The sequence below is a fragment of the Boleophthalmus pectinirostris genome, unplaced genomic scaffold (genome assembly GCF_026225935.1).
Source record: "Boleophthalmus pectinirostris isolate CB_2022bp ecotype Guang Dong unplaced genomic scaffold, ASM2622593v1 HiC_scaffold_3, whole genome shotgun sequence".
In the NCBI taxonomy this organism is placed as follows: domain Eukaryota; kingdom Metazoa; phylum Chordata; class Actinopteri; order Gobiiformes; family Gobiidae; genus Boleophthalmus; species Boleophthalmus pectinirostris.
The window spans coordinates 27,476,004-27,493,776 of record NW_026571299.1 but is presented as its reverse complement, the minus strand read 5'-3'; the positions used below and the strand labels follow the sequence as shown (position 1 = coordinate 27,493,776).

Here is a 17,773-nt window from a genome sequence, read left to right as displayed (position 1 = left end):
CTGGCACCTTTGTTTTTTCTTTTTTCTTTCTAAATCTTTTATGTTTTTATTGAGTTGTCGAGCAGACGGGGCTGTCCTGTCCGTACCTGCCTTTATTTGAACTTGCTGGTTGTGTCACAATGAAAAAAAAGAAGAAGAAAAACAAAAAGATATTAGCTTTTGGATTATAAATTGACATCCTTGAATCCAAGTTTGGTTTTAGTGTAGCTGACTGTGAAATATGGGTTTGGCTTGAAAGAAAACTTGTTGATGACTTAAAAGGTACGAAGCCAAACAGCGTTAATCCACCTCTTATTCCCAAAGTCAATTTCCCAGAGTTTTCAAAATATGATTATATTCTTAACACTTTTGCGCAATGAATTCAAAACACTATGATTTAAGAATGCAGCTATTTCAGGGCTAAATGTGTCCAAAACAGCATCTCAAAAGAACTACAAGGATTACACATAAATGGAACTACACCAGGATTTCGTAAGGTTCTAACAAGGTCTAAACCAGTTCTGAATTACATCTTTTAAAGACTATTCCAGGACTAAACCAGTTCTAAACCAAAAATATCCAAAGAACTGGGATTACACAAATTCAAAACACAAAAATAAGGTTCTAACCAGGTCTAAACCAATTCTGAAAAACAGACTTGTGTCAGACTATTCCAGGACTAAATCAGTATATCAAAAAACAAGCTCTAAATACAAAACTAAGAACTATTCCAGAACTAAACCAGGATTTTGTAAGGTTCTAACAAGGTCTAAACCAGTTTTGAACAAGAGTTTTTACAGACTATTCCAGGACTGAACCAGTTCTAAACCAAAAATATCCAAAGAATTGGGATTACATAAACTCAAAACACAAAGATAAGGACTGCCCCCAGAACTAAACCAGGTTTTCAACAGGTTCTAAATAAATCTAAAGCAGTTCTAAGTCACAGTTGTATCAGATTATTCCAGGACTAAACCAGTACATCAAAAAACAAGCTCCGAATACAAAAATAAGGACTGCCCCAGAACTCAACCAGGATTTCGTAAGGTTCTAACAAGGTCTAAAAGAGTTCTGAACAACAGTTTTTACAGACTATTCCAGGACTAAACCAGTTCTAATCCAAAAATATCCAAAGAACTGGGATTACACAAATTCAAAACAGAAAAATAAGCACTGTCCCAAGAACTAAATCAGGTTTATAACAGGTTCTAAGTAGATCTAAAGCAGTTTTAAGTAACAGTTGTATCAGACTATTCCAGGATTAAACCAGTACATCAAAAAACAAGCTCCGAATACAAATATAAAGACTACTCCAGAACTAATCCAGGATTTCACCAGGTCTTCACTAGATCTAAACCTGTTCTAAACCACAGTTGTATCAGGTCTAAACTATCACTATTCCAGCAGTTCTAAACCAGGATATCAAAAGAACTAGAACTAAACAAGTCCCAAACACAAAAATCAGGATGACTCCAGAACTAAACCAGGATTTCGTAAGGTTCTAACAAGGTCTAAACCAGTTCTGAACAACAGTTGTATCAGACTATTCCAGGACTAAACCAGTTCTAAACCAAAATATCAAAAGAACTAGGATTTCACCAGGTTTCAACTAGATCTAAACCACTTCTAAATAAAAGTTGCATTAGACTAGGCCAGGATTAAACTAGTTCTAACCAGGATCTAAAAAAAACACAACAATAAGGACCAAACCAGGATTTGACCAGGTTCTAAACAGGTCTTTTAAACAACAGTTGTATCAGACTATTTCAGGCCGATATATTGGGTCGATATTTGTACTTTGTAGCGTGACTTCAATCTCTAGCACATTATCCAGTTTGTAATAAAACAAGGTCGAGGATGAGTTTTTTGGTCAATTCAAATGACACAGTTGGAGGAAAATAATTAAAATCAGCTTTCTTGAGCCCAAAAATGTCAGCAGAATTTATCTCTGGATTCTAAACAATCAGTAATATCAGCAATGGAAAAAGTTATATTAGTTGATTTCTACTCCAAATCTGATTACAAGATTACACTGCCCAAAAGTCATACTAAAAGACCTTAAAACATAATTTAAACACCACTTATTTAGTAATATCCTTGTTTTCTTTCAACAACCAAACCTAAACAAAAAGATCCAACTTTTCCATGAGTAATAGAACTGAACCAGGACTTCACTAGCCACAAGAATAGTACCAGGTCAAAACTTGGACTATTCCAGGTTTAAACCCATTTTACAACTGGTCAAAACTTGCCAAAAACTTCATGACTTCCACCAAAAGTCCCTAACACTTCACAAGTTGAAAAACACTTTTATATTTCTCCTCATCATTTTCTTTCAGTTATCAAAACTAAAACTCCCCCTTGAGTTATAAGACTACTCCAGAACTGAACCAGGATTTAACTAGCTACAAGAGTAGTCCCAGATCTAAAATTAGACTATTCTAGGTTTAAACCATATTACAGCTGCTCTAAACTCGCCAAAACTTTCATGACTAACACCAAAAATCCTTAATACTTCACAATTTGAAAAACACTTTTACTGTACTCATTTTCTTTCAGTTACCAAAAGTAAAACTCCCCAATGAGTTATAGGAATACTCCAGAAATGAATCAGGATTTCACTAGCCGTTAGAATAGTGCCAGTCTAAACTGGGACTATTCCAGGTCTAAACCAGGTCTAAAAACATATTACAACTGGTCAAAACTCACCAAAAACTTCTTGACTTCCACCAAAAGTCCCCAACACTTCACAATTTCTTTCATTTACCAAAACTAAAACTCAGAAGCCGAGAAGTAAACCAGGATTTCACTAGCCACAAGAATAATACCAGGTCTAAACTGGGACTATTTCAGGTCTAAACCCGCATTACAACCGGTCAAAACTCGCCAAAAACTTTATGATTACCACCAAAAGTCCCTAACACTTCACAATTTCTTTCAATTACCAAAACTAAAACTCAGAAGTCGAGAAGTAAACCAGGATTTCACTAGCCACAAGAATAGTACCAGGTCTAAACTGGGACTATTCCAGGTATAAACCCGTATTCTAACCGGTTAAAACTTGCCAGAAACTTCATGACTTCCACCAAAAGTCCCTAACACTTCACAATTTCTGTCATTTACCAAAACCAAAACTCATTACTCTAGAATTAAACCAGGAGAATACCACAAGAATTACACCAGGTCTAAACTGGGACTATTCCAGGTCTAAACCCATATTACAACCGGTCAAAACTCGCCAAAAACTTTATGACCACCACCAAAAGTCCGTAACACTTCACAATTCGAAAACCACTCATTTATCTATTTCCTTGTTTTCTCTCAATGACCGAAACCAAACAAAAAAGATTGGACAGCTCCTCCATGAGTAATACTTTGACAGCTGTGTGTTGGTAGCTGGCGAGCTCACTGTACAGCGGTCACTGCTTGTTGTAGTCCATTGCCCTTCGAGGTCTGTAGTTCTATTCCCGTCCGGCTCTTGTTTACATTTGTTTGTGTGCCTCTCTCATGGACACCGGCCTCCCTCTGCCTGTTTGTTTAGCTTAGCCCCTCCACACACACCATTAGCCTCGCTCCACTGCCCCGGCCCGGGACGCTATTCCTGTACGCGGGCAGTAGCGTTAGCCTGGTTAGCGTCACTGGAGGTCCGCGCACGGCTAACCTCCGGGCTAACCTCAGGACTACGAGATCCGCGGAGGAGAGAGACCGCAGTCCTACGCCCTGCTACCACTGTGAAACTCGATACGCAGCAGGCGCACCCCGAGGCACGACGCGAACACGAGGGACAGCTCGAGAACCCACCTTTTCGAGAAAGTTTTCGTACCATAAAAGTGATTTCAGTCGCTTTTGTTTTTGTTTATTAACTAATGTTTCTTAACCATTAATTAATCATTTACTAAAACTTGTAAATGAGGTGCGTTGTGTAACTTTTCTAGTGAAATGTTCTTCTTTATGGAGATGTTATTGCTCTGTCTGGAATGTTTCACGTTATGGCATTAACACTATGACCTTTATCTTCACAGATACCATACTAGACCAAGTTACAGGTCAGATCTGTGGAGAAGCAACCACGCTCACAGTCAGAATGTTGTTTTTCTAGGTATTTTTGAGCTGTAAAACCACCTGTAATTGAATAAATTTGAAGTAGAACTGTTTAATGTCATACTGCGGAACATTCCAGACAGGGCAATGACGTATCCATAGAAAAAAGCAGCAATTTAATCTAATAAACATTTGTAAGTAGTTTGTAGGAGAGAAAGTTTGGAGAAAGTTTTGATTCAATAAAACTGATTTCAGTTGGTTTCATTTTTCTTTTTTTTTTGTTGTTAAATGTTTATTAACCATTAACTAATCATTTATTAAAATTGTAACTAAGGTGCGTTGTGTAACTTTTCTTAGTTTAGGATCTGTCAAATGTTCTTCTTTATGGAGATGTTATTGCTCTGTCTGGAATGTTTCACAGTATGGCATTAACAGTATGACCTGGAGACCAAACCAGACCAAGTTACAGGTCAGATCTGTGGAGAGGCGGCACAGTCACAGTCAGAATGTGTGTTTTTCTAGGTATTTTTGACCTGTAAAACCCCCTGTGATTGCTGTTTAATGTCACACTGTGGAACATTCCAGGTAAAGCAATGACGTATCCATAGAAACAAGCAGCAATTCAATCCAATAAACATTTGTAAATAGTTTGTAGATTATTAATTCACCAATTTCCATAACGTTTCTAATTAAACTTTATCAAACACTTTTGGCCCACATTTGCAACTTATTATTAAACATTTGAAGAGTCACATTTTTTAAAACGTATTTCTCTGTTTTGAAAAATTGGCAAAAAGTATGTCTCTTTTTGTTGCCATGTTCTACAGATATGATCAGTTTATTTAGCTATGGTCTCCTTAGTGTTCCAATCTCGGATGAATATGAATTTATCTGTTATAAATATATGCAAATACAAAACTAAAATACTTCTCAATACAGTACAAAATATAAATAAATATGAAGATAAGTTGAATGAATGTTATAATGTTTTCTTCTTTATATATGTCCTCTTCCCCTCTGCTCTGTCCATCTTTGTCCTTCTAACAATAAATTCCACATTGTATCTTGTATTAGCGTCTATAGCTGCCTTTTCCATACATTCTTTCTAATGAGACTAAATGTCGTCAGTAATTACTCCCCGGGGAAAAAGGCCGCTCCTCAGTCCTGCTCCACAAACTCCATCCACTCGCATCTACATTTCCTTCCATGTTTGAAAAATGCACAATTTCACCTGCTTGAAAATGTGAGTGTAGCATTCACACAGGCATTAATCATATGATATCATTATGAAGAGCCAAGGACGCCTGCTAATTAAAACCGGGGCTGGTTTAGCGTCTGCTCTGTGTGTGTGTGTGTGTGTGTGTGTGTGCGGTTAGAGCATAAAAAGGACATTTTACAAACAAACATTAACACCGCTAACCTGCACAATTAGACTTCTCCCTCTCCGCCCCCGCACACGCTCAGTACTGAGGAAAACACTGCTTTAGCGTTAGTGCCCGTCAAAGGGGCGCTCAACACAAAAGCGTAGTGGTTTATGGAAAATAATGATAGATTTTTAACCGCGATTTAGACCTGTCCACCTTTTAACCAGCGCTTTTAACCTGGACGATTAAAAGGAAGTCAAATGTGCGTTATTGTACATCTGTAATCACGGTGTTTGGGGTTATTCATGGTTTTGGCTTTTGTTTTTACAGGCGACATTTTGAGGACTTTTCGCCATTTAAAATAGGCTATAGGATGGTTTGAGTTCATTTGCAAAAACAGTGCAAGTTCCATTTGAAAAAGTAAGGTGTGTATTTTCTCTGAGTATAAAAATATTTTCAAAAGTCAAATCAATTTTACAGGTATCAAAATATATTTACATCCCTTATTTATAAACTCATACATATTATAAGATATTTTCATAATTAACATTTGTAGAAGGTAGCAAAAAGAAAAACACTTTTGGACAATATTTCGAAATGGAAATCTGTTTTTGCTATTGAACTTTTAAACTGTTAATTGCAACAGAAACTAATATTTTATCATTCTGAACTGTAGTAGACACTTCACCCAAATTGTGTGTCATTTGTCATTTGGCGTTGTCATTTGAAAGCCATCATGTCCCAGGGCAGATGTGGCTACAAAGTTAGTATACCATTAAATTTGTGTGAGTATGTAGTAATCTTATTAAAGTCATCAAGCACAAAAAAGTTGCCTGTATTTGAAGAATTGCGAGATAGGGCCAAAATGAGATAAACTGTAATTCTGTTGTTCTGTTTCTTGGTTTAGGTTATTTTCTGTATGTTTTAGTCTGGTTTGTTATTTTACCATTTACATCCCTATTGATTAAACATTACTTAATTTACTCCATTTTACATCTTGGTTATTTTTGTTACTTCCCTGACCCCAATGAGCTGAGTCGTAACAACACTCACTTAAAGGTCCAATATTATGCAAAAAAAATTGACTCTTGTGAGCTTTAAGACATGTTATAAAGCTGTTACCTCCTCAAAAATAGACCTGGAGTTGTGTTTTGTTTCATTGAGAAATCCTTTTTCTGATACTCTGATATACTTTGTGATGTCATGAATTGGTAGTTTTCAAGTGAACAACAACCTTTTTAACTTTAGTTGAGTAGAGATTTGCAATTCCAGGGTTGAAGTGATCCGAATGATTTTAGTGAAGCTGTATGGAGTTTAAAAACACAGTGGAGCACTTCCTGTATTACTTTTTAGTTCTGCTTTTGAAAGGGTACCTTGTTTTAACGTTTAGTTTTGGTTAATGGCTTTGTTATTTTTCAATACAGAGATTGTTCTATACGTTTTCTCCTTTTCTTTCATTGTAATTTCTCCTCTAAAGAAACTATAGGCCTGTTGTAACAAAAAGCTCAAAATGCTCTGATCCACCTTGTGATGTCATGAAGTGGTAGTTTTCAAGTGAACAGCTACCTTTATAACTTTAGTTCAGTAGAGATTGGCAATTCCAGGGTTGAAATAGTCCAAATGATTTTAGTGAAGCTGTATGGAGTTTAAAAACACAGTGGAGCACTTTCTGTATTACCACATGACGTCACAAGGTGGAACAGAGTGTTTTCTGAGTGTTTGAGGGAAGAACTCAGCTTAAATCTGCAGGGTTTGTGTGTTAAACATGTGTGAATGAAACAAAACACAACTCCAGGTCTGTTTGTGATGAAGAAACATTAAAACATAGACAAAAATATATCCCAATATGGACCCTTTAACAGCTAAACAAAGATTTATCCTTTGACTTGAGTCTAATTCTTGAACCATTGCGAGATAGGGCCAAAACAGTGCTTCCCGTCTCCTTTCCTTCCTTGCTTCCTTCCCTCCTAACGTTCAACATCTTCAGTGGCAGCCGTTAGCGTCTCGTCACCGCTGCCAGTTGTACGTGACACTTCTATGCGATCATTTTGTCTGTCTGAGAATAATACGCACACACGCTAGCACGCGCACGCTAACGCACACCCGCTAACACCAGCGCTAACGCACGAGCTAGCACACACGCTAACTCCGGGTCTGCTGTGTGTCTGTGGTGACCGGCGCAGCTGCTAACATCTGGATGTATTTTAGCTCTGTTTACATTTCCAAAATACTGCAAAAGAAAAAAAAAACATGAAAAAAGTAGAGACAGCGTTCTGAAAAACATCGCAGGTGCCAGCAGCGTAATAAAGAAAAGGCCTCGAGATGAAGATTGTTTAAAATCAATCACTTGTTCCAGTTACTGCCACGAGTCGGGTCCAAAAATAACCAACAACTACAGCGCTAACTGACAGAGCGGCGTCTCAGCCTGACGTTTGTCCCACTGTGCTCACCGTAGCCAATAAAACTAAAGCTTTGTTCTTTTTAGTTCTGCTTTTGAAAGGGTACATTGTTTTAACGTTTAGTTTTGGTTAATGGCATGTTAATTAATGATTTGTTATTTTTCTATACGGAGATTGTTCTATACATTTTATCTTTCTCTTTCATTGTAATTTTTTTCTCTAAAAAATAATAGGCCTTGGTTGTAACAAAAAGAGTAACTGGGCACCATTTTATTATTAGAATATTGTGAATTACATACTTATTATGACTTAATTAGGTCACAGGTTCCTTCATACCTTTGTTTCTCCTCATTTGTTCTTCTAAAACAATGAAATAAAGAAAAAATATATACATAAACAAATTAAAATGAATTTGAAACAATGGCCCAAGCCGTGTTAATGTATGAAATTAGAGATGCACCGATCCAGCTTTTTCACTTTCAATACCTTTTTTGATATTATAACTTTATAAATTTGCTGAACTGATATTTGTCCAGCTAGTTTTGGAGGATCAACATCGATAATATTATGGATGTACCAATCTAGCTTTTTCAATTCTGATAATGTTTTCGATACTGTAGCTTCATGTATCTGCTAAATCGATATTTGGAAGTCAATATCTGGTCCAGGATTGCAGGATTGACACCGATAATATTAGGGCTGCACTAATCCAGAGTTTTCAGTTTTGATACAGTTTTCGATACTTTAGCTTTTGGTACGGTTTTTGATATTTTAGCTTTCTGTACGATATTTTGGTCCAGCTCGTTTTGCACAGTCAGCATCGATAATACTATTGATGCACCAATCCAGCTTTTTCAGTTCCGATACAGTTTTCGATAATATAGCTTTATGTATCTGCTGAACTGATATTTTGGAAGCCGATATCTTGTCCAGCTCGTTTTACACAATCAGCACCGATAATACTATTGATGCACCAATCCAGCCTTTTCGGTTCCGATACTGTTTTCGATACAATAGATTTATTGTCTGTTAAACTGATATTAGAAAGATGATATCTGGTCAAGCTAGTTTTGCCGGATCGGCACCGATATTATTAGAGCTGCACTAATCCAGGTTTTTCAGTTCTGATACTGTTTTCGATACTATAGCTTCATGTATCTGCTAAACTGATATTTGGAGGTCGATATCTGGTCCAGCAAGTTTTGCAGGATCGACACCGATAATATTAGGGCTGCACTAATCCAACTTTTTCAGTCCGATACAGTTTTTGATACTGTAGCTTTATGTATCTGTTGAACCGATATCTGGAAGTCAATATCTGCTCCAGCTCCTTTTGCAGGATCGACACCGATATCTGTAGATCCCTATTTGAAATATGACAAAGATTTAAGTTAAGTTGTAATACTTGTAATTTCATATTTATGTCTAAGATTCTTCCAAGATTTAACCTATGCTGTTACATCCTACCTCCTACTTCCTTGGTTCCTTTCCTCATCCTCCTTATTCTTATAGTTTTATTCTATCAAACTTTACCGCTTTCTCAGTCACATTCATTTTAACGTCAAAAACCGGTGCCACATTCTTAACCCAAGCTGCAGCTATAATCGCAATCCAAACCAACCAGATAACTGACAGAACGCAGCTTCTCCGCTTGACTTTTGTCCCGTTTCGCTTCCCGTAGCCAATGAAAACCAAACTTTTTATACCTCTCCATTGCTTTTAGACAGACTGCGGCTTGCCTCGCTTTAACCAAATCATTGACAACACACACGCCACCAAAAACAGCTGCAGTTTCCATTCCAATTCCCCTAAACGACAAAAACACGCGCATGCTAGCACTTCTTCAGAGCTAATCAGGGGTGACAGAGTAGGCATGACGTCAGGAGATGAGAGCCACAAAAACATACTAAAAGTCCATAGGGATGCCACTGCAGTGATTGGTGCAATTTGAAAGGGAAAGTTGAAACCCGGGTGACTGGAAGGGGATAGGAAAGATCAAAAAGTTGAAAGTGCATGTTTGGGTTAGCAGATGGTAGCAGATGGATTCTCGTATTACCAGTTAGGAAAAGTTTGGTAAACTGTCCTTGCTGATTTCTGGCAATAGAGGTTTGATTTGTAAGGCTGGTGGGGCTGTTTATACACCTGCTGGTCAAAGCATTTCTCTAAAAGATCTGAAGAACTTTGTACGTGGTGGCAGTAGAGACATAAACCAGGACCAGTGTCGGACCAAACTATGTCTACATAAGGTCTAAATTGGGCTCAAAACCAGGACCAGACCAGGACAACTCTAGGCGTTAGAATACTTAAATCAGAACAATCCATGCATCATCCGTTTTTCAAAATAAAACCAAAAATAAGAAAACGAAAAAACAGCTATATTCTTCATTACTTGTTTCCAAAACCAAAATGTAAAAACTGATCAATTTTTTCAGTTTTCATTTTTATGTGGGAAAATGATGGTTTGGTCATGGTTAATTCCTGGTTTAGACCTGGTTTAGTCCTGGTTTAGTCCTGGTTCAGTCCATAATGGTCAAAATTGGATGAAACTTGAAAGGTCTGTCATCCGTTTTTTCCATTACTCATTTAAACACAAAATCGAAAACTGAAAAAACAAATCATTACCCATTTTTATCATTTTGGTTTGGTGACAAATAATGAAGATAATAGTTGTTTTTTTTCATTTTCTTATTTTTGGTTTTATTTTGAAAAACGAATGAACGAATGATACAAGGATTAAGAACTACTATGCAAAATGGACTTTTCAGAACTGTTAACCTGCTCATTGTATTTGAGTACTGTATTTGAGTAATTTGTGCATGTTTGAGCACTCTTACACTAATGATACTTTATGTTGACATCAAGCTGGGGGGTGTTCTACATGTATTTCTAATGGTGGAAAGTTTAAGTGTTATAAAACATTTTAAAATGGTCTGAAAACTCAAGTAAAAACACAAAATGGATTTAACCAACATTTAAACACATTTTCAGGAGCCTGTGTTCGATACGAGTGTTCATGATCCTGTTTAGGTGTTGGATTTTCAACAAAAATAGTGAATTGGCGAATGTTAACTAAGTTGTGACTGTAATTTTATGTTTTAGAGACTTATTTAACAGTACAAGTCAGCTCACTTGTTGTAGTTCTGGCTCAAATTAGATCTTTTATTGTCAGATAAAATAAAACACAGTCTAACAAAGCCCCAGACAGAGCATAGCCAGGTTGGTGCCACCTAGTTCCTCCACTCAATTTCATTTCTCCCCAGCGACTAGGTCAGGAATCGGAATACACTAGACGGTTTGCAAGAATCCTGGAAGTGCGAGTTCGGGCACCAGTCAATCAGCGAAGAGCCATACATTCTGTGTTGGCAACGATTCCCTAGATCGAGGATTTAAAGCTGGACTAAAGAGAATGTTTGGTGAATTTTATCAAGTGGAAAGACGTTATTGTCCTTCTTCCTACAGGATTTGGGAAAATCTTAATATACCAGTTAGCCCTGTTAGTGGCGCATTACATACGTCACGACCAAAAAGCAGCGATCGGTTAAACGAAAAAAGTACCCGCCTACCGTCGAGCGAACAAATTCTAACACAGCGAGGTCAGACGGTTTCCACAAATTAAAACTGGCTGATGAATCAGGCTAGACAGAGCATGCCTACAGTTAGCAGCAAACCCCCCCCCAGCTGCAAAGTATCAATACTCCAACAAGGTACTCACGCATTTAGCTCAAGATCAGGAGATGGGTCCATGGGTGCTACTCTGGGCCAAACAAAGCCCAGAGAGTAAAGTAATAAAGTATCATAAAAGTGCATCATGTAACTTTTCTAATGGAGGATCTTTACTTTTCTCTCTGGAATGCGTCAATGCTTCACAGTTCTATCTTCATGGAGACCAATCAGACTAAATTATAGGTCAGATCTGTGGAGAGACGACCCTCTCATGTTGTTTTTCTAGGTAATTTCAAGATATAAAACCACTTATAATTGAATAAATGTAAGATGGAACTGTTTAATTTGATACTGTAGAACATTTCAGTTACACAATGCGCCTTTAACCAGCTCAAAAAACAGGAACAATTCAAATCATAACTTTATTAACACTGACAGTACAAAATGGGCAGCGAGCTTGTTTTGGTTTTAATCCTCTCAGGTATGGGGCGAGAGTTCCCATGGCCCACGCTAACCTCCCCAACATCAGCGGATTATGCAGGTTTCTGATGGATTAAACATCAGGAATGACTGCTCACTTTTAGGGCCTTTAAACTAAAACGGATCAGGACCGGCAGTGCCCAGACGTGGTCACATGATGCAGTGGGACCCCTGGGAACAGAGCACCGTGTCCCCTCTCACCATAAAGAGTGTGTATAAGGAGGGCTGGAGAACATATCATGATTTAAGGACTCAATGGACGCATGCGAGGGCTAGAAACTTGAATCTAATATGGTTTGAATGATAGCATGCTGGGATCTTTAATATTTGGTTTTCAAAATAAGACTTCGATAAAAGGTTTTTGTTCTATAGTTACTGCTGCGTGTTGCTTCAAAATAAAAGTACTCAAATATTGGAGACATCTATTTCCATTTTAAAGCAGTTCTACTTTACTAGATGTTGCTACGTTGCCTGGAATGTTTCGCAGTACGGCATTAAACTTTTCTATTTTCACGGAAACCAAACCAGACCAAGTTAGACGACCTCGCTCACAGTCAGAAGGCCTGTTTTTGTAGGTATTTTTGAGCTTTTAAACCATCTATAGTTTAAAAAAATGCAAGGTAGAGCGGTTTAATGTCAAACTGAGGAACATTTCAGGCAGAGAAAAGCATGTGATGGACCCTTCACCAGAAAGGTTACCGTAGAAACACATGCCAGAGCTACAAAGTTGAATCTAATATGGTTTGATTTAGAGCATGCTGGGATGTTCAGTCTATGTTTTTCAAAATAAGAATGTAAGAACAAAGTTATGATTTATTGCTTCATTGAAAGATCCAAAGAAAAGATCCAAAGATACTTAAAGTTCTGGTTAGTGGTCTGTTCTGGTTGAATATTGTTGCTTCAACATAAAATGACTGAAACACTGAAGGTATCTTTTTACATTATAAGGTAAATTGAAAGGGGATAGTGGTTCTACTTGTACTGTTCCATTTAAATCACAAACATAAGAACTTGAATCTGATATGTTTGATTTCGTAGTCTGGTTGGATATTGTTGCTTCAAAATAAAAGTACTCAAATACTGAATACTAATAATAAATAATAATAATAAATCTCCTGATACGATATCGTCACGGTATGAACTTGACAGTACGATATTTATTGCGATATTGTGTGATTAAAACTTTACTTAAAACTTAATGTGCTACTTTTTCTTCATAAAATGCCTTGACAAGACTTAACCCAAAGAACTAAGACTTAAATAACTAAGGGCTTAAAACTGTTATTTTTTCTTTGTAGTCTACACTGAAATGGAGCAAAGGATCATGGTCTGTGTAGTTCTCTCTGTCTTTTTTTTTTTTTTTTTTTTAGCTATTTCTGCACCATAACTCTTCATTTAAGCAAAGAGACTTGCAATTCGATATTATTGTGAGAACTTTGACAATACGATATCACAATATTTTGGTTATTGTTACATTATTGAATACATTTACTTAATAAATACAAAAGTACGATATGGTTGCTATGTTGGTATTCACTATTTTACTGATGATTCTAGTTGCTTTTTTGTGAAGTTTTTTCTCAAAAAAGTTTTATATTTAGCGTTTTGTCATGCTTCATTGCTTATTGCTCTTATTCCCCTACCTTTTAGGGACGTAACAATATCCAAATCTCTCAGTACGATGTTATCCCTATATGCATCTCACGGCACGATACTTACTGGGATAGTTTGAAGAGGCTAGTATAATTGCAGATAAGACGATTTTTTACTTTTAAAATACCCCGACAAGATTTTGGTGTGTATTATTACCGTCTTAATCCCAAGAATCCACATAAAAAACATAACTTCATGTTGTCTGTGTTGAAATGCATCATGGGATATGTAGTTCCTGATGCTTATAAGCTGTTGCTACTATAAAAACATGCATTTAAGCAGAGAAACTTGTAATTCGATATTTGTGACAGCCCAGGATATTATTGTGAGACTATATTTTCGTTATTGTTACATCCCTACTACCTTTACTACTTTTACTACTACTGCTAGTTTTTGGATGGTATAAAAAATATCATGTATGTCTTTAAGAAACTACAATAAAAGACTTAAAATGTACTACAAAAACATGAGTGTAATCGAATTCTTTTCTAAACCACAAGTTAATCCAATAATTTTTTCTTTATGTTTGAATTTACTTTACTTATTATATGCACGTTTAAATACGACTGACTGCGTTATCATCAGAACTTTAAATAGACGGTCCAGCACAGTATATCAAAGCCCATTCACCATTCAAACCTATGGACATCACGCACTAGAGCAAATTTGCCCGTGAATGCGTCGACGTCTGCTTTTTTTTTTTTTTTTTTTTTTAAAGAAAGATAATCACTGTGAAATAAATTAAACCTATTAATGGGGACGTATGCTCCAGGTGACGGAAAAAATTAATTTAGCCCAAGTATAGAACCCGTAGCCAGGCCCCATCCTGCCGCAACCTCCAAGTAATTATCACGCTCCACTTTGAGATATAATAAGGAAAGTGCTTAATAGATTAGAATTCACCCTTTTGCATTCATTTGACCATTTAACATCTCATGCGCGCCAGCTCTTAATACAATTTCACGATTCAAAACGCGACGCAAGAATCATACATTTCAAGTGGATTTTGAATGTACAAGATATTATTACAACGCTAGTCCCCGCCGGAATGTTACCAAACGGTTTCCAGTACGTTTTGCGATACAGATTACGAGTCTGGTCTTGTGTTTTTCATTTTTTCGAGGTGGGATTTTTAAAGGGAATTATGGAAAAGGCCCCCGAGTGATGAAGCTACAACACAACACGGCAATGTTTATCTTGCGAGACATTTGTTCCAATTAAAACAACATAAGGAAATCCAAGTATTGTCCCAGATCAAACATGTGAATTTCAATGATTTTTATGTATACGCGATGACTACTGGAGGCGATTAAAAGCCGGTTAAAATGCATAAAATAAAATGCATTGTGTTCGTTAATACCGGCGAAGTGAAAGCTAAGCATATGATAAGAAAATGCCTTAAGAAAGTGTTTTGCAATTTATATTTTCGCGCAGATTTTTGAAGTTGCTAATTGTATTTATGTATTCTCGAAAAATTGCAAAGTTTTTACCACACGCAACTCTTACGCTTAGAACCCCGACGGCCCAGAAACAAAGCAGTTTATTCTGAATTATAATGGCTACAATAATTTTGCTGTTATAGATCATTTGGCCTTCTGCATAAACAATTAAGCCACATTGTAGTATTTTATTCAATATTCCAGTGAACTTCAAAAGAAAGATTTGCATTTCAAATTTTTTGCTGAGTAGGTTAACCTAAGAGCAGCAGCTGTAGTAGTAGTAGTAGTAGTAGTAGTAGCAGTGTCAAATAGTCTAGATATTACTTTTGTGCAATGTATACGAAATTATCAAACTGCAGCTTGAACTCTTATTGCAACTGAATTGAATGGTAGTCATGATACTAAAATTTCCAACTTCATTTCGATACTAAGGATTTGACTCGATACCGATTTCGATACTACGATGAAAATAAAAATCACTCTCTATTTAGACAATATTGAATGTGATTATCAACATTAAATCATAGTACTTGTTCAAATACAGTTCAGGATCATTCTGAAACTATTCAGGAAAGATTCAGTTCTGTCTGTGAATGTGACTTTTTTAGTATCAATACCTGCTATTAAACTCAAATGAGAATCTTGTTTTAATACTAGGTTTAGTATCAATTAGAATGAGATTTTTCGATACTTTTGACAACTCTGACATTAACTGTTTTATTGTGATACAGCTCAACATCATTCTAAAACTATTCAGGAAAGGTTAGTTTCTGTCTTGTGAATGTGACTTTTGTAGTATCGATACCTGCTCAAATGAGTATCTAGATTTGATATTAGTTTGGTATCAATTAGTATCAGATTTATTGATACTTTTGACAACCCTGTTGTTCAAATACAGTTCAGGATCATTCTAAAGCTATTCAAGAAACATTTTAGTATCGATACTTGCTCAAATGAGTATCTAGTTTTGATATTAGGCTTAGTATCAATTAGAATCCAATTTTCCAACTGGTTTATTCTGATACAGTTCAAGATCATTCTAAAGCAATTCAAGACAGGTTCATTTCTGTTCTGTGAATGTGACCTTTTTAGTATCGAAACCTACTCAAATAAGTATCTAGTTTCGATATTAGGTTTAGTATTGATTAGCATCAGATTTTTTGATACTTTTGACAACCCTATGCCATACATTGACATTGACTGGTTTATTCTGATACAGCTCATGATTATTCTAAACCTATTCAAGAAACTTTTTTTTATTATCGATACTTGCTCATATGAGTATCTAGTTTCGATATTAGGTTTAGTATTGATTAGCACTTTTGCCATACATTGATGCTGATTGGTTTAGTTTCCATTTTATCTGTGTTTTTCAATCAAATCAAATCAAATAAAAGCAGCTGGATTCCTTCGCCATCGTTGCTTCACTACCGGGCCTTTTCTGCTCGTTCAACTTCACACTAGAGCCGTTTTCTTGATTCAAATGTGAGATGCGTATCAGTCCGACCTGTATTAAGATGTCATCTGTTCCGCGACCGGCGCTAACTGGAATTAGCCACTGCTTATTTCCGATGCTTTTCAATATGCACGCCATGGCCCCAATTCAATTAGATACAGCGCAGCCTTTAGCCACATCTTTTAATATGCGGAGATTGCGATCAGGTAGATGTGAACACTGATTTTCTTCAGCTACGCAAACAATCGTAGCCCACACACGGAGACGGGGGGAAGAGACTGGCATATTCCTTTAAAAACACATCGGACTGTCACGCGCTGATCCCTATCTGGACAAGTCAAATGTGATAAAGTCCCCCACTACTCCGGCAATCAATACAAGTCATTTATTTACCTCAGCGCAGCCACTCTGCTATGTGTCTTTGGGGAGAGAGAAGAGAGGGGGAGAGAGGAGAGGAGAGAAAGAGAAGAGGGAGAAAGAGAGAGAGGGGGGAGTGGGTGAGAGACTGTGAGAGAAAGAGAGGAGAGAGACAGGAGATGAAAGACAGAAAGTGGAGAGAGAGAGAGAGAGAGACAGAGAGGAGAGTGACATGAGTTGAAAGACAGAGAAGGGAGAGAGACAGGAGGTGAAAGAGAGAGAGACAGAGAGTGGAGACAGAGACAAAGAGAGGAGAGAGACAAGAGAGAGAGTGAGAGAGACAGAGAGAGAGAGAGAGAGAGAGAGAGAGAGAGAGAGACAGAGAGACAGAGAGTGGAGAGAGACAGAGAGTGAGAGAGAGAGAGACAGAGAGGAGAGAGAGACAGAGACAGAGAGAGAGAGAGTAGAGAGAGACAGAGAGTGAGAGAGAGAGAGAGACAGAGAGAGAGAGAGAGAGAGAGAGAGAGAGAGAGAGAGAGAGACAGAGAGTGAGAGAGAGACAGAGAGAGAGAGAGAGAGAGAGACAGAGAGAGAGAGAGAGCAGAGAGTAGAGAGAGAGAGAGAGACAGAGAGTGGAGAGAGAGACAGAGAGTGGAGAGAGAGAGAGAGAGAGAGAGAGAGAGAGAGAGAGAGAGAGAGAGAGAGACAGAGAGAGAGAGAGAGAGACAGAGAGAGAGAGAAACAGAGAGAGAGAGAGAGAGAGAGAGAGAGACAGAGAGAGTGAGAGAGAGAGAGAGAGAGAGAGAGACAGAGAGTAGAGAGAGACAGAGAGTAGAGAGAGACAGAGAGTAGAGAGAGACAGAGAGTGGAGAGAGAGAGAGAGAGAGAGAGAGAGAGAGAGAGAGAGAGAGACAGAGAGACAGAGAGAGAGGAGAGAGAGAA

The 17,773-nt window shown here is 37.3% G+C and overlaps 1 protein-coding gene across 2 annotated transcripts in view; it reads right to left on the bottom strand.

Annotated features, from left to right (window-relative positions):
• Nucleotides 1-17,773, bottom strand: part of foxp4 (forkhead box P4) — a 251,954-nt gene that overhangs the window by 188,996 nt on the left and 45,185 nt on the right. The window contains exon 1 of one of the 2 annotated variants that reach the window (XM_055160171.1): nucleotides 2,689-2,787. The exons of the other annotated variant lie outside the window; for it this stretch is intronic. Coding sequence (XP_055016146.1) covers nucleotides 2,689-2,742 — 54 coding nt within the window. The 5' untranslated portion in view covers nucleotides 2,743-2,787. Of the gene's footprint in view, nucleotides 1-2,688; nucleotides 2,788-17,773 lie in introns of those variants that run through there. 2 annotated transcript variants of the gene reach the window in all.